At 37.3% G+C, this 24,897-nt stretch overlaps 3 protein-coding genes across 5 annotated transcripts in view; 1 reads left to right on the top strand and 2 right to left on the bottom strand.

Moving 5' to 3' along the window:
• The window catches only part of TMEM263 (transmembrane protein 263), a 13,834-nt gene extending 6,490 nt beyond the window's left edge, over positions 1-7,344 (top strand). Inside the window, exons 2-3 of one of the 2 annotated variants that reach the window (XM_036891062.2) lie at positions 3,340-3,409; positions 6,641-7,344. In XM_036891062.2, coding sequence (XP_036746957.1) covers positions 3,346-3,409; positions 6,641-6,927 — 351 coding nt within the window. In that variant the 5' untranslated portion in view covers positions 3,340-3,345 and the 3' untranslated portion in view covers positions 6,928-7,344. Of the gene's footprint in view, positions 1-993; positions 2,457-3,339; positions 3,410-6,640 lie in introns of those variants that run through there. The other variant, XM_057486436.1, reaches the window with a different exon arrangement.
• A 5,283-nt stretch (positions 7,345-12,627) lies between these two features.
• On the bottom strand, positions 12,628-21,840 carry MTERF2 (mitochondrial transcription termination factor 2). Its single transcript, XM_036891061.2, has 4 exons — positions 20,888-21,840; positions 19,466-19,561; positions 16,338-16,431; positions 12,628-14,230 (listed from the first exon to the last, which is right to left on the bottom strand). Exon 4 carries the CDS (start codon positions 14,170-14,172, stop codon positions 13,015-13,017), a length of 1,158 nt encoding a protein of 385 aa, XP_036746956.2. The 5' UTR covers positions 14,173-14,230; positions 16,338-16,431; positions 19,466-19,561; positions 20,888-21,840; the 3' UTR covers positions 12,628-13,014.
• Positions 21,841-23,868: 2,028 nt separating this feature from the next.
• Positions 23,869-24,897, bottom strand: part of CRY1 (cryptochrome circadian regulator 1) — a 51,881-nt gene continuing 50,852 nt past the window's right edge. For both annotated transcript variants that reach the window (XM_057486435.1, XM_036891309.2), the window contains exon 13: positions 23,869-24,500. In XM_057486435.1, the coding sequence (XP_057342418.1) occupies positions 24,434-24,500 (67 nt within the window). In that variant the 3' untranslated portion in view covers positions 23,869-24,433. The remainder of the gene's footprint in view (positions 24,501-24,897) is intronic.

The following is a 24,897-nucleotide window of genomic DNA, read 5'->3' as shown; positions in this document are numbered from 1 at the left end:
TTAAAATATTTTGTAGTAGTCCCAAGGGAGAGATTATGATGACTCACTTCAAAGTGGCAGCAAGAGAGGTGATAAGAAGTGGTCATATTTTGGATTTATTTCGGCAACAGAGTTTACTGATGATTAGATGGGAATGTACAAAAAGAGGAATCAAGGATAACTCCTAGGTTCTTGGCCCAGACATTATTTAGACAGGAAAAGTTGTCAGAGTTCAGACTGACATTCTGCCTCACTGGACTACTAAAGTAGCCTCTTACTCTGCCTTTAATCTTTCTGTCTTTACAACCTTTTGTGCTTCAGTTAGCTTCTTACAGCACAGATCTGACAATGTTGCTTTACTCATGGCTTCTCATTGCCTAACCACAGAATAAAGTTAATTCATATTTAGATGAAATTGTATGTCTTTTATATAACATAGTATAAAGCAGCTCTAATCTTTTAAAATGGTGGGCTTTTTAAAAATTACAAGATATATGTGGAAAAATTAAAAAATATATTTTTTAAGTTGATTCTGTGTTAGGAGGAATGGGTAAGACTTTTAGCAGGGATTTGTGGGATATGTACAGAAAGGCAGTTCTGAGATGCATGTAATTACTATTTACCTGTTTTTAAACTACAGCTAAAATATGTAAATTATGTGTGTATATAATTCTCATATTTCTGTATAGGGCATGGTAGAATCTCTTGATTAGTTGATCATCCAGGATTTGTATGTGTGTGATGTACAGGTACTGATACAGTGATAACACAGTATGAACAAGCTAGCTAGTGTCTCTCATATTGGAATTAACAGTCCAGTGGTGAAGAAAGAGGCCCCAAAATATACTTACTCCTCAGAAGGGACACATATATTCTGTTAAGAATTTCTTCATGTTTTGTTTTTAATTTGTTAAGTAGTATTCTCATTTTAGAGTTGAGGCTAGAATATCTTTACTGTCTATTTAAAATTTCCTGAACAGTAAGGATCTGATGAAGTCATTTGTCCTCCCACAGTTTATGGCAAGTTGGGATTCAAACCAGACTCTGATCCCAGAACCTTAAACACTGTGCTGCATAATTTCTCATATTCTTACCAGGATGATAAATTAAAGAAATATAAGTATGAATGGAAATAAATTTTACTTGCAGGTTTTAGGGAGTTTTAAAATTAAGGCAAATCAGTTACAAACTCCTCCCAGTAACACATCAGCTGATACTTTTTTTTGTCAGAGATTACTGATCTCTACTGTTACTCTTAAAATCTTAAGTGTATATGGGATGATGTGCTAAATTAAAACACCAGACCAACATAAGATTGGGTACTCTTGATATATGGCCTGAATCAGGGTTTTCACTAGAGCAACTAGAAGATACAACTTAAGCACATGGTATGTGCTGCTGGACTCAATGGGGTGCAGTGGTGTTCCATCTTAGATAGGATTTAGCTTTTAAAAGCATTGCAGATTGAATTGCATGAAGTTAAAATTATCTTTGAAAAAATCCCATTTCTCACAAACACTACCTCTGCCCCCCTTACTCACCATCAACATTTTTTTGTATGGATTACTGATACATAGAAAGAAATAATGGTGAATTTTTATCTGATCATCTGGTACTTAAAAGCAGAAGGAATCATAAAGGAAAGGGAAAATTTCCTGACCTTCCTTCAACCACTTAAAATTAACCACTTTGTTCTGATATATGCTATAATATGTATGAACCTTGAAGACATGCTGAGTCTCTTAACAGGTCTTTCTGCCTCTGTTATTGCTTGTTCTCCCCACAACACCCAGAATGACCTTTTGAAAGTGTAAGTCAAACACATCACTCCTCTATTCAGTGCCTTTCACTGGCTCCCCAGCTCACCCAGAGTTAAAAGCTAATTGCCCTCACGGCCTGTGTGATCCAGACTTCAGTTTGATCCTTTCCCACTGCCCTGTGACTCGGCCTTTGCCACACTTCTCTGTCTATCCTTGTGGTTCTTGGTAAGATCCCACCTCAAGACCACTGCTCTTGAAGTTTGTTCCACCTTCAGGGCTCTTCACCCAAATATTTTTTATCTGTACCTCCTTTGTGATGTCACCACAGTGAGGCCTTCACGGACTAACCTATTTAAAATATCACACCTTGTCCCTCTCCATCCCTGTTTCCCATAGCATTTCACATCATCTGACATACAGTATATTCTTTGTTTATTATTGTCTTCCCCCACTCATCAGCATGGGGTGTTCATGATGGCAGAGATTTTTTGGTCTGTATTAATCACTGCTACATCCCATACACCTGATCCATAGTAAGTGCTCAGTGTTTGTTAATTAACTTACATTGTTAGTTTTCACAGTATCCTTTCCCCCCAGCTTTATTGAGATGTAATTGACATACAGCATTATGTAAGTTTAAGGTGTACAAGGTGATGGTTTGATGCAAGAATGTATTGCAAAAGGTTTATGACAGTAAAGTTAACTACATCCTTCACCTCATATAATTACTTTTGTTATGGTTAAAACATTATGATCTACTCTCTTAGCAACTTTCAAGTATACAACACAGTGTTAACTATAGTCACTATGCTGTACATTATATCCTTTGTATCCTTTGACCAGTATCTCCTCATTTCCCCAACTCCTCTCCCCTCATCCCTGGCAACTACCAATCTACTCTGTTGGAGTTCAACTATTTTACATTTCACATATAAGTGAGATCATACTGTTAGGCAGAAAGATAGACATGAGCAGCCAGGGAAGGGGAAAATAAGTTTCGAGGCAAAAAAAAACCTGCCCAAACTCTGCCCACATAGGGGAGTCTCATGTGAAGACAACGGCTTTGCAGGGAGGTAACTTTGCCTTTTGAGACCAGGCCACGCTGGTCCCAACCTGATCCCTATGTGGGTGCAATTGAACAAAACTATGAACTGCCCAAAACATGCCTCATCATGGGAAAGGACATGCACACTGAGAGGGATGGCTAGATAGTTGGACCTATCAATCAGATAACCCCACCTTGTCAATCATAGAATCGCCTCCTAGCCGGAATGCAATATAGAGGCCACTTGCCTAACGGATCGAGGTCTTTGTCTACCTTAACCCCGGCCCACTCCTCCCATGGGGTGTATTCAAATAAAACTTATGCTCTGCTTCCCTACTGTGTCTGTGCCTTTGAATTCTTTGTTTCCGCAGGGACAAGAATGGAGAACACTTAACCAGTAACAAAAGTATTTGTTAACACAAAGTAGTAAAGAAACAAGATGGTGAAGTAGTCTTGTGGTGGGTGTTTTAAAATGTTTATCTGAATAAAGTTGATTAAGTCTTGTGTATGTGATAACACATTTTGAGGTAAAAATGAAATGTGTATTGTTTTTAGGAGATCATGAATCAGGCAGATAAAAATGAACAAGAAATTCCACCATACCTTAGTGATGAACCACCAGAAGGTAAGTATGCATCTGTAATAATGCAAACACATATCCTAATGAATTAAAGTTCTTACTGTCTTTATTAAATTTAAAGTTACATAACCTGTTTACCTTGTAAGTATGTTCCAAAAAACAATTGAAAATAAACTTTTAGCCTCTAATAAGAAAGCACAGATACCATGGGTATACAGTGTAATTGTTTTATTATGTAATGTCTACTCTTCTATTATTCGTATTCTTTTAAGACCATTTCACAAAGTAAGAGTACCCTTTTATTTGTGAAGAGTGCTTGTTGGGTGTGAAAGAACTGTTTAGTTTTGATGTGAATACAAAAACTGAATTCAAGAGGCACTTGAGATTTGTTATTAACCTATTCATTACATTATATCGGCAGCTCTTTCTTGGTTTTCTGTTTAATGTAAATTCTCTTTTTGAAAATTGTGACATAATGAATCATTTTATTCTTACCTTTACTTAAAAAATACTTGGAAATACCAACTGCACACCTGAATGTCCTGATAACATACAGAAAATGACTATAGTGATTTTTTATTTATGGTTTTGGTGTAGAATATTTTTAACAATCCAACTAGTGATCTCCTTAGAAAACTGCATGTTTGTACAGGACAATCATAATAGGTAAGAAAGAGAATCACATTGGAGAAAGGGATGAAATGACTGACAGACCTGCTGGAGTAGCAAACACACTAGGATGTCTCTGGGAAGAGGCCCTGGCTGGAATTTGTGACTCTTCGGGTATTGTTTTCTTCCCACTTCTGGTCCCCACTGTCCAGAATTTTCTTCCTGTATTTCTTGATGGTAGACAAAAATTGAAACTGCTTCAAAATTTCATAGTTAAACCCAAAATAAGGTGAAGGTAACTAGCTGATTAGTTTTAGTGTATAGTTTGGTGGAGGAATAGCCTGGAAGATTATTAGCTCAGCTGTTTTCCTTGCTTTATTCTTTAGGACTAGAACCCAGGAATTTTGAACAGAATAGTTAGGGCTCAATGAGAAAGTTCATAAGAGCTTTGTGAGAAGGAAGTCAGGAAAGAGAGAAAGGCTATCCAGGAACATGATTATCAAGAAAGAGAATGTGCCTCAGTTAGTCTTTATATCACAACCTGCTAAACACAAGTAGTCTACAAAACAGACTGATTATATGGTAGTAATTAAGAGCACACTACAATTAAAGAGACCAACAGCATTAATAAATCTGATTTAACTAAGAAAAATTATCTTCGTTAAATGTATGTACACCATATATGGCATAGCAGGATAATACTAATGAGGTTTTATCCTCAAATTAGAATTTTCTAGCTTTTTCTAGTGTTAGTGACCTTGATTACAAAAGAATTACCAATTATGTAATCCTTTCCATCATAATTTTGTAATTAATATATTTGGATGCTTGTCTATATCTTTCAGCTGTCTTGAAATTTATATTAACTATTCTTTATTACTCAAAGTTTCATTTTAAAATTTGATTGGTTTTTACAAATTTAGCCATTGCTATGCTTTATGAGCTATTTTGACTAACCAGTGAGATTTGCCTATTTTTGATAGGATGAAAAACCTCCAAACGGTAAAAAGAAAATTATCTCAAGATAAATTTGCACCTTGTATATTAGAAAAAGCTCAATTTTCAGACTTGTTTTCGCCATCAAATATTGTCAGTTTCCCAATGTTATCTTCTCTGATAAACCATATTCTGCTAGGATTTAGTAGCTTTGGGGGTCCTCTTTGAACCTATGTACCTGAGTATTTACATTTCTTTGTGAGTTGTTCCTTTTCAGTGGCTTATAGTTACCAACTATTTTTCCAAGAAGTTTAGAAAAATAACACCACTGTTTATGTGTTGTTTCCATCTAAATCATTAGATTACGAAGGAGAAAAGACCTGTGTTCATTCATTTGAGGCTGGCACAAGCAAATTTTTATGAAATCTTCCTGCTGGTCGTAGTATGCCTGACTTTGAGGTTACATGCAGGTTTGAAGAGCTCTATTAAAAAAAAAACTAGAAAGCCAAAAAACACAAACCAAAGAGGACAAACTCATGACGAATAAATCTGAATTTTTCATGTTAACATTATCTTTTCTGGGAGAGTTTGAAGAGTTCTTACAAACTAGATCACAGACTGTCTTCTGTAAGAATGATTGAGGCAGTGAAAGTATTAACCATAGCTGTAAATTCCCTATACTACAAAAGTGATTTTATGTAGGTGACACTATTTTAAGTGATGAGTTATTTTCCAGTTTTTACGTAACATTAGCTCTTTACATTATTGAGGAGCACATGGAGCAGAAACCCATGTATATCTAAGTCAATGGTTCTCAAACTTGTTGGTCCCAGGAAGCTCTTCAGTTTTTCAAAAATTGAGGACTCTGAAGAGCTTGTGTCTTTGTTGATGTTTGCTGTATTAACAATAAAAACTGAGAAATATTTTATTCATTACAAGAACCCAGTAGACCCATTACATAATAATGTGGTTAACATAATAATGTGGTTAACATAATAATGTGGTTAACATTTTTTGAAAAGAAACTATTTTCCAAAACAAAAAAAATTGTGAGCAGGAAGACATTGTATTTTAAAATTTTTGCAAATCTCCTTAATGTTTGGATTAGAAGACAGCTAGATTCTCACAGCTGCTTTTGTGTTTAGTCTGTTGTGTTACTGCACAACACTCCGCTCCTGGAAAAGTCTGCTATAGACTCATGACATAATGAAAGTGAAAAGACAAATGACATGTATTATTGAAGCCGCTTTTACCCTGCAGACCCCCTGAAATGGTCTTGGGTCCCAGGCCACACCTGGAGAACCACTGCTTTAAATGAAGAAGGTTGTTTCAGTAATGATTAAATTCTGTCAAGGAAATGAAGGTTAAATATGTTAATCTTTTAATTTTTTCATGTTCCTGTGAGGACATAAAAAGATTTTTTTAAATTAACAGCAACAAAACTAATGAAGGAAGCTAGTGTAGGATTCTGTTTTATGAAAGTTGTCTAGTCTTTAAAGCATTTTTCTTAGAGGTACAGAAACTTAGCATTGGACAAAGATGTTTTAAAAACATGTACAACTATAGCCTTAAGGGAAGAGCCCTTGCGTCTTGATCAGATTTGTATGTATGTGGCTGACCTTATCAAGCAGCCTCCTGATTGTTACGAAGTCTTAGGTTTCTTACTTACTGATTTGTATTACTCTTGTAAAGGCCTGTATTTGACATTCTCATATTTTCTGTTATTATTAGGTTCAATGAAAGATCACCCACAGCAGCAGCCAGGCATGTTGTCCCGTGTGACTGGGGGTATCTTCAGTGTTACAAAGGGAGCTGTCGGTGCCACCATTGGTGGTGTGGCTTGGATTGGTGGAAAGAGTCTGGAAGTGACCAAAACAGCTGTTACAACTGTGCCTTCCATGGGAATCGGGCTGGTGAAAGGGGGTGTGTCCGCTGTGGCCGGAGGTGTTACAGCCGTTGGGTCTGCTGTGGTAAACAAAGTGCCCTTAACAGGAAAGAAGAAAGACAAATCTGACTAGAATACGGAGATACACGTGCTCTCCCAGCATTATGATGCCAGTGGCATTGAATTGCTAAATTATGGACTACAACCAAGTCACCTGTTATGAACGTTTATCTTCTAAACTGCTGTGTTGAAAGTATTGATGACTGGCCTTCATGAAATAGAAGAGACCAATACTAGCACAGTGTATGAAGGTTTCTCATACTTAAATTCCAGCTTTTTATCTGGTAAAATGTTACACTTGTTCAGTTGTAACTGAAGATATGGTATATTTGAATATTTACTATAAGTCCTTCAGTTTAACTAAAAATGTGAAAGTTGAAGTTAGTGGGTGATCTTTACAGTTCCATATGTATAATGTGCCAGGTAACTCATCTGCCCCTTAAGAAGGGAACCTTGAACTATATAAACTGTACCTTTGATGTGCCTAATAGTTTCAGATGTCTTAGTTTTTTTTAATAACCATATTTGATTAGGCCAAGAGGCATTCTTTTCTTATTTAAGCTGTTAAAAGTAGGAGGAATTAGAGAAATTTAAAAGATAAATGGTTTTACGATACTGAGTGTTAACCATCTGTTGTTAGATATGCATTATATTAATTTAATCATTGATGCCTTAGAAAACATCTTTTCTAATATCCTAAATATGTGCAGTTCTTAGAATTATATATGGATGGATTCTTTTAAAAGTTGTTTGTGAAATTAGTTTTCCCTCTTAAGAATCTCAGGAGTAGTGGGGTCAAGGCATTTCTTGCTCTCAGCAGAGAAGATAGTGCTTGTTAACTTTTTATTAACAGTCAGTTATCACCAAATTGTACACTTCAGTCTGGGTTCATGCTCCATAATTGATACACCTCACAGTGCCTAACAAACATTTCTTTGCTAGTCAGAAGCTATGGAAGAGTTTCATATTAAGGAGCAACAAATAACTTTAAGGTCTTAAGAATTACTTAAAGCATCCAAGATATAAAAGGAATTCTTCACAGCTGTTTAATCTCTAGGATGGCTTCAATTGTTAGCAGTATGCCTTTTTAAAAACACAGTAGGAGCAACCCCCACAAATACATGGGGATTGACTTTTAAATTGAATGAAATGGCTCCATAGATTAGCTTTAGTTGTAAAATATATATAAGTGCTTTCAGTGATTTATTGGCTTTTAAAATAATACTTGCAGTCCTTTAAAAGCAGCTGTAAACTGTACCATTTCTGAAGTCAGCTTAAGGTGGGCAATTGAAGTTTTTGATTATGGATCATCATGAGTGTGTCATGTCTTATTAACATGTCTCATCATGTCAAATTCATTTTCAAAGAATAAGACTTAGCTGGAACTCATCTTTTCGTTTTGTCTCATCAGATTTAAAAAGTGGTATATATATATTTGGATTCCTCTTAACAAAGGGTTATAATCCAAGACTGAAAAATCTTATTTTCTTTATACTTAAGTTTAGAAATTTACCCCATTCTGCAGACTTTTTTTGTGTGTGTGAGGGAGGGGAGAAAAGGAGGTGATAAGTCAAAATAGCATCCCTGAGAACTTCAGATTAGTCCAACCCCCAAGGCTTAAATGTTAGTTTGTAAACAACTAAGAGCTTTACATTAATGATGTGGATCAACAAATGGATAAGAACATCACTGTTAAAAGCTTTCATAGCTATCAGCAGAGATTTAAGCAGTTCTACAAAGGTTCTTGAACCTTTCTGCTGTATACAAAACTGCAAAATTTTTAAGGAGTTCAATTTATTGGAAATTAATGGATATTTATTTCAAGCAGTATGATTTAAGGTATATTTGTTGACATAGCTGGTCAAATGCCATTAGGAAAGGGGACTGAAAAAACAACTCGAGCTAATAGATGAACACTAAATCATCTAAATAATGGTTTTGGAGAACTTGTTTCCTGCAGTTTGAAAGAAGTAACTGCTTCATTGCTAGTGTATATCTATTTTATTTTCTGTAGTCATAGGCTCTGCTGTGCTTTGACCTGAAACTGCTAACTATAAACTTTAGCTTACTCTGTGCTTACATATTTATTTTCAACTTAGTTGTCTAAAATTACTTGAGGAAAAATGGTGGCAATTAATTTCTATAGAAAAGCCATCTGGTACATTTTTTCTTATCATTTGTGTTAAACTTATAACTTTGTTTAGGAGAGGCTTTTGCAATGATAGCAGAAAACTATACAAAGGAGCAGTTATAGAGGGTCTTGTTGACATGAACTTGCCATGTGATATGTACAGCTGTACACTTGTATCTTTTCCAGTTTATTTTCATAGATTAGCAATTTGACTTGTTAAACCTTAATAGTTCACGTCAAGAAACTAAGGTTGTTGTATACATCTGGAGGCATCTGTTATTCAGCTTATCTTTTGAGTGGGTGTTTGGCACAATGAGGATAAACTTGTGTGACCCACTTTAATTACTGGTTAATAATGTTGATATTCAGAATCCTGTACTTACTGAAATGTCAGATGAAAATAACTGATGATTGAATAATTTTTTTGTATTAAAGGAATGGGAAAAGAATACATGAATCTTAATAAAGCACTATGATCTGCAAAAGATGAAATGTTTCATAAAGATCTAAGGAAATAAAGGAAATATTACAAAACAGGGTAGTCGTAAAATTTTTAGTTACACAGTGGTTCAGAAGGCACTGGAGCTAGCTTTTAAACTTTTTTGATGCATGAACATGATAAAACATCTCAGTATGTATTTTGATGCTAACACAATGACATACAAGTGTATTTTAAACAACCTGATATTTAAGATTAAAAACACATATTACTAGGTTTTACCCCAACTTGCTGAATCTCTGCAGGATGGGGCCCAAGACTGCAGTTTAACCTCTGCAGGTGATTTTTGTGTACTGTAAAATTTGGGAACTGGTAAAGTAGGGAGCACCTCCCTCTGTCCTCATTAGCTGTGGAACCAACTTAGATCCTTCACTGGACAGAAATGACTCAAAACGGATGGGAACCAGTTGAAGGAAGGTAGAAAATTACATTTACTGGGCATCTAGTTATTGGTCAGGTGCTGTCCATTAGCTCAGGAGGAGGAAGTATGTTTAATCTTTTTACAAATACTGAACAGGCTAACTTTCAAGGTTAGTTGAATTTCCAGTATCACTTCTGAATTAGATTTAAGTCACATCTTCTACAGCTTGAATCCAGAAACACAATGGGACCACCCACTAACTAGCCCTTCATTCTGCTGTCGGCATTCAGCGCCGCATGTATGCTTACTTATTACTAGGCTGTTGAACTTCAGCTCACTAGAAGTCGTCCAGGGATCATACTTATTTTGGAGCTTATCACATTTGTCACAGAAATGAATTTGGTATAATTATACATAAATTGTTTAAAGGAAATTTAATTTTATTATTAGAGCCTTTTTTCACAGAGGAAATAAAATTTGACCTCTATTGTTTTATCTAAGTATATCTCCCCTTGCTATTTTGTTGCTTTAAAATATTTAAAATTTTATTCATAGGAAGATCTGAATAAGAATGCAAGAATGGAAAAAGGCTGAGGTTCAAGGACTTAAAAAATAATGGAATGGATTTGGTGTAAGGGAAAATAGTACACTGAATGACCACAAAGGTAGATTTTTTAGAAAATTTGATCTTTTCATGTTAGAGTTAGCTACAAATGTCTTACTATAAATTATATAACTATAACTGCCTCTGGTTTTCTGGCTGGGCCTGAGCACTTAAATTTTGCTGCTGTAACTGACGAGGCTATTTTTAAAGTAACGGCCACTCAACTGTCAAATTTTCTTATATAACCTGTCTATTCACTTTCCAGCTTCTCAGTGACTATCTCATACCTCCTCCTTACACCCCTCCTGTTCCTCTTTCCCTTTGCTACCGTCTCCTCCGTAAAGAGGCAGCCAGAAGGCAGCTCTCCTTCCTCTCCCTCTGCCCACTGCACATCAACCTGCCTGTCTTCCCGTGCTCTCCGGACCAGGACCAGTATCTCTGCTCTTAGCCAGTCAGCCCACCGTCACTTCCTCAAGGATGTTAATCCTGCAGTTTTTCCAACTCATCCATTTCTCTCCTGGGTCATACCCATCAGCACATATAAACATGTTCCAGCATTTTCTTTCTTAAAAAGAAAAACTACTCTGAATCTCACAATCTACATTTTTGTTTCTTTCACAGCAAAATTTCTGAAAAAACTTTAGAGCCCCTGCCTCCTCTTCATCTCTTAATCTCTCAAGCCACTCCAGTTGCCCTCTTACTAATTCTACCAGAATCACTCTTGATAGGCCCAACTGATTTCTTTTTTGCCAAATCCATTGGTCACTTCTTTGTATCTTAGTTGACCTTTTTATGGCATTCAGTACTACTGACCATGGCCATCTCTTGGCAGACTTCTTTCTCTGGTCAACCCTTTCTAGGCTTGGCCAGCCACTACTACAAATATATCTCTGTTTCTGGGCAGTATCATTTAGCCACACAGCTTAAATACCAAAGATATGCAGGTGATCCCTGAATACCTATCTCCTGTCCTGACTTTTCCCACGTCCAGACTTGGCCATTTGCCTGTTGGACATCCCTGCTCAGATATCAAGTAGGTATCTCAAAATAGGTATAGAGTATCAAAGTGACCATATAAGGTATAATGCATCCCAAACTGAGACACTTGTGAAAGTCAAAGAGGGAGTGAACCACTGATAACCGCGTCAGGACAACAAGCATCAACTAAACTCTCCAAGGCATTCCTATCACAGTTGGAATGAGATCCCACTCCTTAGATGGGCCTGTGGTGTATCTTGTGCCACTCCCCAACAGAGAACCCTGCCCCAACTGGACTTGGCTGCCACTGTCCTCCTTGAGCAAACATTCCCACTGACTCTGGCTTACTCTAAGCTGTGCCTGAGTCTCCTCATCTGTGAAATGGTGGTACTCCATTCTCACGGTTGTAAAGCACAACATGCCTGGCATTAGTAGTTACTGCACAGGGATGTCTTTCACTCTAACTAGAACTGGACAGACTTTAATAGTGAGGGTTCCTTGCATTTGCTGAATATATAGAGTGAAAATATGGCCTGTGCTTTTCATAACTTTTTCATTAAGAGAAGGCCATGCACATATAGTCCACATATGTTTGAGTGTCAGAATAAACAGGTTGCATAGTTACAAAATTCAAACTCAACTGAATGTGAGCCAGTTTTTTCTAAGTTGTTTACCTTGGAGTAAGATTTAGAAATAGAAACTTGAATTGCTACTAAAATTGTACCATTACACACCCTTTTAGAGGCAGACCTGGATTTTCAGAAAGCTGTCTAAAAAGCTGCAATTACTTCAAAGGCATATCGATCATTTCAAATTTAATTTTACAGACAAGTTTTCGTAAAAATCCCTAAATGTGTTGTTGGTACTCACTCTTTTAGCATGACAGGTAGGGGTGACTTTTCCTGTGCCACCTCTAAGCAATCCTTTTTCTATTCATGAAGTTTGAGCAGAAGTCATAATAAATGTGGACTCTGTAACTGGGCAGCTGAGTGGCCTTTCTAAGCTTCAGCTTCCTCATCTGTAAAATGGGTAAAGCAATGAACGCACATAAAAGTGTTTCATGAGACAGAAAATGGTCAATTTTAAATAAATTGACCAGGATCTAATTATCCTTTTTAATTATGAGTAATATGTAGTTCTCAAAGATAACTGTCCATCCCAACCAGAACATGAAAAATTTGCTAATGTTTCACTTGATGCTAACCTACGGAATCCAAATCCCAGATGAAAAGGGCTGTATGACTAAAAATGTATCCACACTCTGAATTAAATGAAGGCACTTGTCCATTTCTTAGAGATGCCTTGCTTCTATCACACTCATGTGCCATTTAATAGTACAGGAGTTTCTGAAATAGCTCAAGGCCCAAATTACCAACTTAATTAAAATAAATGCAATTTATATTTTAAAATGTAGCAAATGAGCTGCTAAGAGATTATCTACTTAGAGGTAATTTAAACACAGTCAGAAGCTAAGTAGGTTCTTAAAATTACCGGTGCCTACAAACTGCCTGAAGCACTTAAATCTTTGCTACTCAGTCACTCAGTTTCACTCTGTGCTGCTGGAAAGAAGGAACATCACTCAGCAAGCTACTCTTCAACGTTTAATGGTGCCACAGGGTTAAATAACGGCCTTCCTTTTTTGGCCTGAATTTTCCCAAAGTTAGCTTCAAACTCTTTTTTCGTTCCATTTAGGTTTGCCAGATGTCCATCCTTAACTCTATAGCCTAAGGATTTCAGTTTCCTTATCCTGTACTGTACTATTTGTGGTGTTAATTCAAGAACCATTGGTATGTCTTTTATCTGAGCCATAGAAATTCCTTCTTTCAATAATCCCTGAATTCTCTCTTCCAAAACTGGAACAGAATAATATAAAAGGGCAGGACATTTCAAAACTATTTGCTTCAGGTCATGATCTGTGCATTTAAAGGCATTTTTAGAGAAGGAAATACTATTCTGTACACTTTTTGGGGAAAGCTGAAAAAGAAATCCTTTGAGTTTGGACAGGAGTTGGAGAATTTCAAAATTTGTGAAACCTTGCTCCTGGAGAAATTCTAGTGTTTTCTTTATAGTTGTGGAAGAATTTAACAAAATAAATGGGTTTTGGCTTAATAATTTTAGTAGCCACACTTCCATGTTGGCTTTGGAGCCACCTAAATTTAGATAACTCTCTTGAAGAATCCTTATCATTTGCTTATTCTTCTCAATAGGATTATGAAAAATACTAGATGCTGTTGTCAAAAATCTGCTAATGACCACATTTTTGAGTCCCATCTCTTGAAAGAACTGAATGTTCAGCTTCTGGTTTTCCTGGTCTTTAACTGCAAAGAAAGATTCTGGAAACTGTTCTATTAACTTGACCAACTCTTCCTCATTTTTGCAGACCAACTGCCAGAGTTCTCTCTGGGTGGTAATAGCAGTTGGACTGCAGACCACTGCTTCTGGGCAGCGTTCCAAAATACTGGCTACTGCGGTCTCATCAGCACCTAGTTGTTGTAAAATATTTGCAACTTCTTCAACAAAGGTTTCATTCTCCAAAAGTACCCATCCTTTTAATCTGCGAATTTTCCTGATATCCACTGAAAATTTACAGAGCTTTTCCACTGTACTTATATTTTCTCTGTTTGACTGACTATCAGTTGTATAGGTGAAGCATGCTAAAAACGGTCTGTACTTTGTTGCTGAAAGCATCTTTCTGAAGAAATAGAGCCCGCAGGGCTGGGATTTCACCAGCAACTTCCACAACATGCCCGTAATCCACTGGCTAATTCCCACTGTCCTGGGACTCAGAATATACTCATCATACCTGTAAAAATAACAGAACAGGCTTTAACATAAGGGGTGTTGACTTTCAGAACAGAAACACAAATTTGAGCTTTAAGTAGAAAGCATAGAAAAAAACCATGTAAATTAGGAAAACTGTTCCACATGGAACATCAAATATATCCTTTTAAATCATTTATGAACTAATTGCAATACACCTTTTCACAACTTAGACATCTTATATTTTATAAACACTTTGTCTACTTAAGCATTGCAACGACCTTCTGAAGTAGTTATTTCCATTTTACAGATCAGTAACAAGACCACAAAGCACTGAAAGATTCCCAGACCTCAAATGTTATTTTAACACAAATTTCCTTTATTACAACTGTGTTGTTTTTCTCTTTGGGAGACATATATTACTTAACACACAAGCATACACACCCACACTTTTTTTTTTAATGTTTTACATTTTCCAGGTGATGTTTAGGTCGAAGCAAATATTTATTAAGAAAGGGGAGGATCAATCACCTCGAATTTTGTATTTTAGAGTAAATATTCTTGCCGAGTAACAATTACACAAAATAAGTAGGTTAATTTATTTAAAGTAAGTTAACAAATGTATGCTTGTCTTAGGAGAACTATGTGAATATCCTTCTCATAAATCCCGAATTAAAATAACTCTTAGCCAGGTAAAATGAGAAATGCCACATGAATGCCCCAGTGGAGCCAGAGGAAATCCTGTTAGCTGTAGAATGGGGACCATACTTCTATAACAATCTAGCCAGCTGTCCCTACTTGACAGCATTTGGTACCTACAGATGGCTATACTGTGCCTGATCCATCATAGCCATTGGCGCATTTTCTTATCTCTGGTAATGGAAACATGCCTAGTTTGTTTTATCTTCAAAGTACCTTAGAGTGTTAAGTGTCTCAGGCCTGCCACAGAGCGTGTAGTACTGAGCTATTTAGCTAGTCAGCAGCCTTCCCTTATTATTTATAGGTTTGAAGGAATGTGGGGGAAAAAAAGCCATTTCCAATCCCTGCCCCTAATAATGCCCTTGCCATGTATGCAAGGACTTCTCACTTTCAAGGCTGTCCTAACTCATCCAAATGACTATTCTCTAAGGAAACATAACAAGTAACAATGTTCTCTTTTTGGTTCACCATTCCTACTAACAGCTCATTGCTGGTGCCTATGGTGTGTCCAAAATAACTGTAGGTATAGCTTCTGTTTTACTTCTAGTGGTTTGGCCTGAGTTTCCTTCAGGTAATTCCTAAAGCTAACATGTAAACAGTAAAACATTTTTTAACTTCCAAGACCATGGGTTTTAACAGGAAGGAGGAGGTACAGCATAGTAAGTTAGAGTACAGGCAGATCCAGGTTAGAGCCCCGGACCCCACAAGCTCAGGCCTCACATTCGTACCACATGCTGGAAGGGACACAGGTAGCTCTGCAACCAAAAAGCCTAAGCCCAGTCTGGCTGTAATTTACGGGGTCATCCTGGGGAAGTTACTTAGTCTCAGAGTAAACAAGTAAACAAGCAGTGATTAGAATAGACCAGTTTAAAGTATTAACAGTAACAACAATAGCACCATCTGTAAAATGGAGAGAATAGCACCTGAGCTTCGCAGGAATACTGTGAGGGTTACAGTGCATGTTAAGTACCTGCACGGAACCTGGTACAAAGCAAGTATGCAATAAATGGTAGACATTATGAAGGCATATCTGGAGCTAGCATTCCCATAGTAATATGAGTTTAATATTTTAGAAAGAAGTGTATCACTTACAAAAAGTCCATGAAAATTGTGAAAATTGTATTTTAGATGCTTTGGTTATCCAAAATGATACGTGCTTATTATAAAAAGCAATACATTCTCACTACAGAGAATTTGCCAAATTCTGAAAACTAGAAGGCAGTGGAAAAAAGTCTTTCATAATCCCACCACCTATACACAACTGTTCATATTTTGACATAGATGTCCAGTTTTTTTGTGTTACTTGCCCCATTTACTATACTTTTTAAACACATAAAACAAGGACGCCTCGTACATGAAAAGTTAGGTTCTAAACTCAGCCTATAAAGTGAAAATTGCAAAGATTCAGAATTTCCTTGAAAATTCTGGCACCACACTCAATGCCAACATACCATCTTCCATTAAGTCCAGCACAGGCAGGGGTTCCTCCAGGGTCGGAACAGATCCCAGTGTTTGGCTAAGCACCGGACGAAGTAGCTCGCTTACCTGTGGGGGTTACATTATAAGAAATGACAGGTGAAACATTAGAACCACACTGACCATGGCAAGATGCTCCTGCTCAATGAGGCTAAGAGAAAAGCATGCTTTCTCACATTTTCTGCTTACTCGAAGGAGAACTATTATGTGCTGAAGTGAGTTTTCTGAACAATTAAAGCTGTCTTTCTCTCTGATGAGCAAACAGTTGATTACAGAAGTGAAAATCATGATTGTGACTCCTCTGTGATCAATGCACTTTTTTTTTTTATGCTAACCACTGTCAGTAATGTTGGCATCAAAAACACTCTTAACATTTAAAACAAGTGCATGATATATGAGATGGATACACTGTAATTTTGTAATTTATTCTCTAACATTGAGCATTTAGGCTATTTGTAATTTTTGCTATATGCTGAGTACCTGTCCACATTTCATATATATATTTTTTCCTTTAGGATGAATTCCTAGGAGTAGAATAACTGAAGAGGAAAAAAAAAACTGAAGAGGAGATGTGAGGACATTTGAAAAGCTAAGCTGTTAATTTACTATTCAGAAAAAGTATCTCAGGAGACACTGTCACAAGCAGCTTAACTGATTCATCAGTTTTAATTTTGATACGTGAAACATGAATACAACACTAATTTAACTTCATTTTTATTAGTGAGGCTGAGCTTTTCTTATTATTTTGACCATCTTTATTTACTTTTGTGAATTTTTCCTGCCTTTGGCCTTTTTAAATAGCAATCTTTCTTTTTAAAAATTGACTTGTAGAGGGGATCAACAGAGGTGAGGCTTAGAACCTCACCCCCCCGTTCTGAGAGAAATCTTCTGCATCCGTGGATGTTTTATTGCCCTGGTCTAGCTTGGATTAACACATAGTCTACAGGCACACACCTGATCATCTACATGTGCTCTCTTACAACACTAAACTATGTTTTCTACCTTTATCTTGTATCTACCTACCACTTCAGCATTTTATTAAAAATAATAATAATAAAGAGAGAAATGTGGTATCCACATATAAATCAAGTATAAAAACCAAATGAGTATTCATATTTGAACTGACTGTTTATAGTTCATAATGCATGAGCAAAACCGAAGGTTTCTGTGATGACTGCCCTTGTACTGTTCACTATGTAACTTATTCATTATGTAAGAATTTGTTCTACATGTAAAAACTTGTTTGTTATGCCTCAGAAGATTGGAGACTGACAAAAATTAGGCTTGGGGTGGAATAATGATTGTGCATTGAGCATTGACTCCCCTATACAGAATTTTATTGTCGTTAACAACCATTTGATCAATAAATATGAGAGATGCCCTCACAAAAAAAAAAAAAAAAAAAAAAAAAAAAAGGACAGACTTCCAATGGTAAAATAAATTAGTAACCAGGATGTAATGTATAGCATAAGGAATATAGTCAAGATATTGTAACAGCTTGGTAGGGTGATAGCTGGAACCTAGAATTATGTATATAAATGTTCTACCACTGTGTTGTACACTTGAAACTCATGTAATGTAATACTGTGTGTCAACTACCCTTCAATAAAAAATAATTATTAAAAAAAAAAAAAAAAAATTGACTTGTAGAAACTCTTTATACATTAAGAAAAACAATCTTGTCTTTGGAAATATTTTGACCAGTTTACTTTGTTTTTTAATTGTGGTAAGATATTCATAACATAACATTTGCCATTTTAACCATTTTTAAGTCTACAATTCAGTTGCATTTAGTAAATTCACAATGTCGTACAACTACCAGCACCATCACCCTAACTCTTTTATCTTCTCAAACACAACTCTGGATGTAATCCCCACTCCTTCCTCCTCTCAACCCTCTGATAACTTCAGTCTATTCTGCTTTCTGTCTCTAGGAATTTGCCTATTCTCAATACTTCACATATGTGGAGTTATATGGTATTTTCCTGTTGTGTCTGGCTTATTTCACTTAGCATAATGTCTTCAAGGTACATACATAGAGTAACATGTGTCAGAACAAAGCGGTTAACTTTAAGTGGTAAAACGGTAAAAGAGAACTTTCCGTTTCCTTCAGGATTCCTACTGCTTTTATGTATCAGATGATCACATAAAAGTTCATCCTTATTTCCTTCTCTATTTCTGTTTGAATTTTAGGAATGATGTCCTTTAATTCATATGAAATTCCTGGTTGTGAGCTGAGAGTCTACATAGATTTTGCCAGTAGCTTAGCTTTTTCTAAGCATCATTTTGAACAACCTTTTCCTTCTGTTTTGTGATGCCTCCTTTATTACAGTCATTAAATATAAATTGTTTCTAACTAGCCTCCGTCTTCACTCCTGTACTATTTTGCATGATCCAGGAGGCTAATTTCTGACCACTGCTGCATATTTGGGTCTCTGCCAGACCATCCTAAAACAATCTCTGGTCAACTTACTCTGGCACATAGCCCACCCTATGCCAAATCTTCTCAACTCAGACCCCCATATCCTCCTTCACTCTCAACCAATGCCCTTCACACTAACGTGTACAAAGGAGAGCAACTTATCACACCAAACATAAACCTTCTGGTCTCTCCCCTTCCCTAGAGCTATACTGTACCTCCATTTTCCAGGTGACCCCTGCTCCTGTGTTGATCCCAACCCCTCTGTCCTGAGCTCTTTCTCACAAGTCAGTCCTTCAGCTGTATGTGAGGCACCCACCTTTCGCCTCAATGGCTCTTCCTCTCACTGCTGCTCCAACTAAAAACCCATTTTTCTCTTCCCCTCAGTTAATTCTTGCAGATCCTTCTTTCACCCCATTTCCTCTCTTCCTCCTCATATAGATCTCAGTAAAGACAATGTCCATGTGATTTTTTAGAGCCAATGAGTAGTTTAATTCCTATCTCTTTTGGCCTGTGCAGCTTTTAGCACAGTTGACCACTTTCTCTGTGAAACATTCTTACTTGACGTCCAGGACCTCCCACTCTCCTGGTTCTCCTTCCTTCCTACACTTCTGACTTCCCTCTATCTGTCTCCTTTGCAGGCTCATCTTCAAGGCTTAGTTCTAGACCCTCTCCTTTTCTTACCTTACAGTTTCTTCCCAGAAGAGCCTGTCCCTGCAGGGCTTCAGTAAGTCCACTTGGGCTTCTCTCCAGCTTGTCAGAATGTATCTTGTCACCTCCCTGCAATAAACTTACCAATGACACTTCAGGATAAAGACAAAACAAAGTAAAAATGCCTTACCATGGCCTAAAGGCCTCTTTGTCTGGGCTCCGTCACCACCTGAACCCCCATCCCCCTCTCCATACACCAGTCATACTTGCTTCCTTTCAGTCCCTGGTGTTCTACCTATTCCCACCACAGGGTCTTTTAAGACTGAAGGCTGTTCCCCATGCCTAAAATGCCCCCAACTCTTAGGTCTAAGGGAAACCTCCCTGATCTTCATGAATAGAAGACGACCTCTGTCCCCACTGTAGGCTCTCATAGCACCACCATGGACCACTCCTCTGTGTCAGTTGTCATAGCAGCAGCTGTTCATGTGTTATTCCTGTCTTACCCTCCAAAAGGGCAGAGACTGGTCACCGTGTTCCAATGAATTGCTTCCATACCCTCCCCCTGGCTGGCACTGAATAACCTGCACTAGACTGCAAGCACTGTGAGGGCAGAGTCTCAGGGCTGTTCTGCTTTATCCCCTGTACTCAGTTTTTGTCAACTGAAATTGAATGAACAAACCAAGTTCAGGAAGCAACTTAATGTAGTGGCTAAAATTGTGGGCTGCCTGGGCTTAATTCCTGGTCATTAGTTGTGCTGAGACTTGAGGGAGTCACTTCACTTCTCTATGCTTCAGTTTGAGAATCAGGAAAATGGGGGACAGTACATCCTGGCTGACTGCAAAGAATGAGTTAATACCATAAATCACTTGTATTCAGATGCCTCATGAAATCCTCACAAGAACCCATTTTAAAAATGTCTTAACAGGTAAATAGGTAAAGTAACTTGCCCAAGGTTGGTAAGCTAATAAAGTGCAGGCCTTGGATTCAAACCCAGCAGCTTGGTTCCGGAGTCCAGCTTTTAACGCTATTAAATTACAATGTGGGCTATTCTCTGATACTTCAGGTTGCTTAAACATTTCTGAGGAGTGAAATGCACTTCTGTAATATGTACAATTTTCCTACTTAATATGGTCACCTCTACAACTTCATTAAGATCTAGTTTTATAACATGTACGACCTTCTGCAGTTTCAAATTAATCCCAGTGTTTATAAACAAGGATAAACGAGGGCCCAAGTAAGAATGTCACGGAGTGACTTTTGAAAGCCATCACGTGAAGCCTGTACTTTTCCAGACTTCCGACCTGCGGCGCCCAGCGGCGGCCCAGGACAGGCAGGAGGAGGCGAACGGCAGGCGCGGAGTCTGGTTTCGCGGTGGGCGTCCTCCCGACCGCCACCTCTCGGCTGCGGCGCTGCTGGTGAGGATCACCGTAGGGGCAGAGGGGCGGCGCGACTCACCTGTCGGCATCGGTTCTGTACAAGGCCCAGGGCTCCTGGGTCTCTGGCTTCGTTCTTCCTACCCACCCTCAGCTCAGGATCCCCGCGGCCCGCCGTCTTCCCGAGCCCCAGAACTGCGGCCAGATCCCGGGACCAGGTCCCACGTTTCCCGAGAACTCTGCAGCACCAGACGGGCCACCTGCTCCTTTGCGCACCCAATCAGGGCACAGGAGACCCGTGTGCCCGCAGACGCATGCCCCCAAGCTCAGCCAATTAAGTTGCGGATACAGGCCATGTGACCCTCCATCTCGGCTGCTTGTTTGTTTGGGCGGGGGAGGCGAACGTAGGAATGCGCTTTCCGTGAAGCAGCGCGCAGTACCAGAAAGTACCACTTTTCCATCCCAGCGTTTTAGAAAAGTTGGGACTTTCCGTCATTTCGTTCGCTGGGGAATGTCACCAGTCCCTAAGAAAAAAGCAACTCAGAAACCGCTGTATCTTTAAGCTACAGTCATCCAAAATTCCCAAAATAATTCAATAGGTAAACTAATTTACAAGTGAAATACACTTAAAAAAAACCACAACGCTGTGCCTCTCTGGAATGTATCTAGCCTTCCTGCCGCCCCACCCTCCAGCGGTCAGCCACCGTGTCTGACTTCGTCTTTGTCTCACTTCTGCTACTGCCACCTTCACCTAAATACTTGCCTTTTTCTGATAAACTGCTGAGTGCTTTATATTGTAACTTTACCTGTGACGCCAACCTCATAAACTAATTTCTCCGTAAAGCCAGGTTCAATGTCTGTTCCATTTATTCTCGCACTTACCCATCCAATCAGCAGTTATTTATGACACGCCTATTAAGTGTCAAGCACGTGAAACAGCAATGAGAGGGCAGCAGTGGACAAGACAACCGTTAATAAAAAAGTCTATACCCTATCCTGATGGATGTGCTCAAAGGCTGTGAGAACGACTGACATTTGCACTTTAATTCCACAGAGTAGCAGCAAGAATCCTGGCTCCTTGTCTCAGGATCAACTTTGATCTCCGGGATATTCTAGAATTAATTGAGTAGCTAATACATATGGGGTGTGGGGATGCTTGCCCAGTAACCCTTTTCCTTCTGAGTTACCCTTACACAAAAACCCTATTATCTTGGCTTTATTCAACACTTTTTCCTGAAATACAAGGATTTGGGTTCTAGACTAGCCCAAATGTTTCACCTGCATTTAAGAAAAGGGAATTGAACAGTAGAATACAGAGAAGGAAGTTTAGGAATGTAAACTCAGGCCTTGGAACTGCAGGTTGCAGTTAGGAAGGAGGGAGCTGAGATGTGCACTAGGGTGCTGGCCGCTTATACCAGGGCTTTATAAAATTTTGCATATGATCCTGTGCATTGTAATCAAAACTTGAAATTGACTAACTCAACCATGCCAACTGTATTAAATAAATGCTACCCAAAGTAGTTTCTATCCCAAGTATTTAGTGCATTTCTAGGACCATACAACCAGAAAGAATACTTGGATGGGGAAATGGGGAAAAGAAGTATAGTATGCATATTATCTATAAGAAAATTACAAACATGTTTGAAATTGTGGCAAGATCCCTACTTTTCTAGTATGTATTACATAAAAACAATACTGTTAAATTAAAAATAATACTGTTGCCAGTCTTACATCCCAAATTCATTAATTTCTTTAAGTGAATGTAAAAAACTTAACAACTTTGCATAGATTCATTCAAAACTTTTGTTCCCTCAACTCAGTTTTTCCAAGTTGCCAGCACAGTTTCTGGTAATAAGAGTTCAAAAAATATTTGCTGACTGAATAAAAGGTCAGCAACAGTAGGGTTTTTAGAACGCTAACCTGTCTAGTTAGGAGAGAACACTGTACCCACACATAATGCATCTGCTCAATTAGAGCACATTTATTGGTACTTCTTTCTTTTTCACTGATTTTAGTCACAATTTAGACCAAACTGAAAGAGCTTTCCAAAAAAATCCCCTAAAAAAAACACACAATGCCCCTACATTTAAATGTAAAAATATCAGTGCCTATGATGAAATAGTGTTCTTTTACTAAAATACTTATTCACATTAGAACTGAATCTTTCACTCCTCTGGATGGTGATGGTGAATCCCAGGTCTATCAATTTCTCAGTTCTGTATACTACAATCAGATCCAAAGAGCAGATGGGAAGTACAGGTATCAGGAAAAATAATTAAACAATTACTCCCTTAACAGTGATGAAAGAAGATAAGGCACATTTTTTTTCTTTTCTCAGTAATGGAATTTATTGATCAGAATTAATTATCCAGGATACTTTTAAAAATGTGTATCATCTAAAAATGTTGTTTCTGGATTTTTGACTCAAATTCATCTTGAGTTAACTTTAAATACAATTATTACACTAAACATCTATCAGTACTGAGGATGGTAAAATAAAATGCCTCTCTGCAAACTATGCACTGTAGAATCCAGGGAGCTATGCATACGCAACAGAGCAGGCCTATGAGTAACGTTTACTGAGTATCCTACCACATGCCAGGCATTTCATACAGATACTACTTTCATCCCACTTGATAGACAAGAATAAAGATGGCACAGAAAGTTAATACTTTGCCCAATCTCTCAAAGTTCATGAGTGGCAGAGCCAGGCATTTAACTCCAGAGCCCACTTTCTTAACTGTTATCCTATACTGACTAACTCATAACTACAAACCCCATTACCCCAAAAAACCTCTTTAGCTTTGAATCTTTCTTGAAATAACTATTTTAAAAAGCATAATGTATTTGGAAAACAGTATTCTTATTTGGAATATATTTTTAAAATGTTGTTTTACTAAACATATAGTAGCTGCTCCTTCATTCAGAATGGTGACATGTGGTTTATAGAATATGTCTCTAATTTGTAATCATATCTCACATACCAATGCTTTATCCTTTACGTAAAACAAAAAATTGAAAAAGAAGAAAACACAAAAAACAACTACCACCAAGTACACAGGATTCCATATATACATATACTTTTAATAACAAGGTCACTTTAGCTGCAAATGAACAAAGAAAGGGAGACAAGGAGAACTTAACACATGATACGTCCACAAATTTTGATCAAAAAGGCATACATGAAGCATTAGAACATATTGTCTGTGTTAACAGAGGCTATAACTACCAAGTTTGATTATGCACATTTTCTAAAACATTATCAAACAGTACAAAGTTAGATCAATGATATCAAGAAAATTGTCCTAAAATTTTAACAAATCTTTTAAGAAAGTCTAAAAACCTATTTTCACATACTGACTCTCAACACTTTGATTATCACATCAGAGTATCAGTTTCCCACTTTAACTTTTACCATACATGAAAAATTATCAAAAATATATTGATGGATCTATACTAATTATGACTTTATATTTACATTAAGCAAATTCTTTGACCAAGTTCTTTATATACAAATTACCATTTGTTTCATGAAATTCATTAAAAAGTTAAAAACCACAGAAATGTCATTAGAAATACATTTGAAAATGTAACCACTTTCCATCAATGAAGAACATTTTGAAATAATTTAACTGAAAAATAGCACTGAACTCCCCACCAATTTCAGCTGCAACAGTACTCCTCCTGAATGTTTTCTGTGATTTAAGGAGAAAAAACACTGGGTAAAATTTGATTGCAAAGAATTAAATAATAAAAATCTGATGAATGTTGAGTGATCTTATTTTCAAGAAACTTAGTCTATTTAGATGGCATTAAAAAATTGATAATTTTAAAAATGTAAATAGTTTAACTGAAGAAACAAAAGTCTTTAAAAACTGGCAAATGCACTGTATAAATACTTTTCACATAAATTTACATCACAAAATAGTATCCCACATCCAACTGAAATAAATGCAGGCATGGCTTTTTAATACTTCAAAAAAGGGCCAACATTAAAAAAAAAAAACTATTCCCAAACTGGAAAGGACTTAGATTGCAGAAGTATCACAACAAATCAGAGAAATTTATAAATACTTTAGAGTCAAAGATTTG

Source organism: Manis pentadactyla, chromosome 10 (genome assembly GCF_030020395.1).
Source record: "Manis pentadactyla isolate mManPen7 chromosome 10, mManPen7.hap1, whole genome shotgun sequence".
Lineage (NCBI taxonomy): Eukaryota > Metazoa > Chordata > Mammalia > Pholidota > Manidae > Manis > Manis pentadactyla.
The sequence above is the reverse complement of the archived record's forward strand: the minus strand, read 5'-3'. Positions and strand labels throughout refer to the sequence as shown.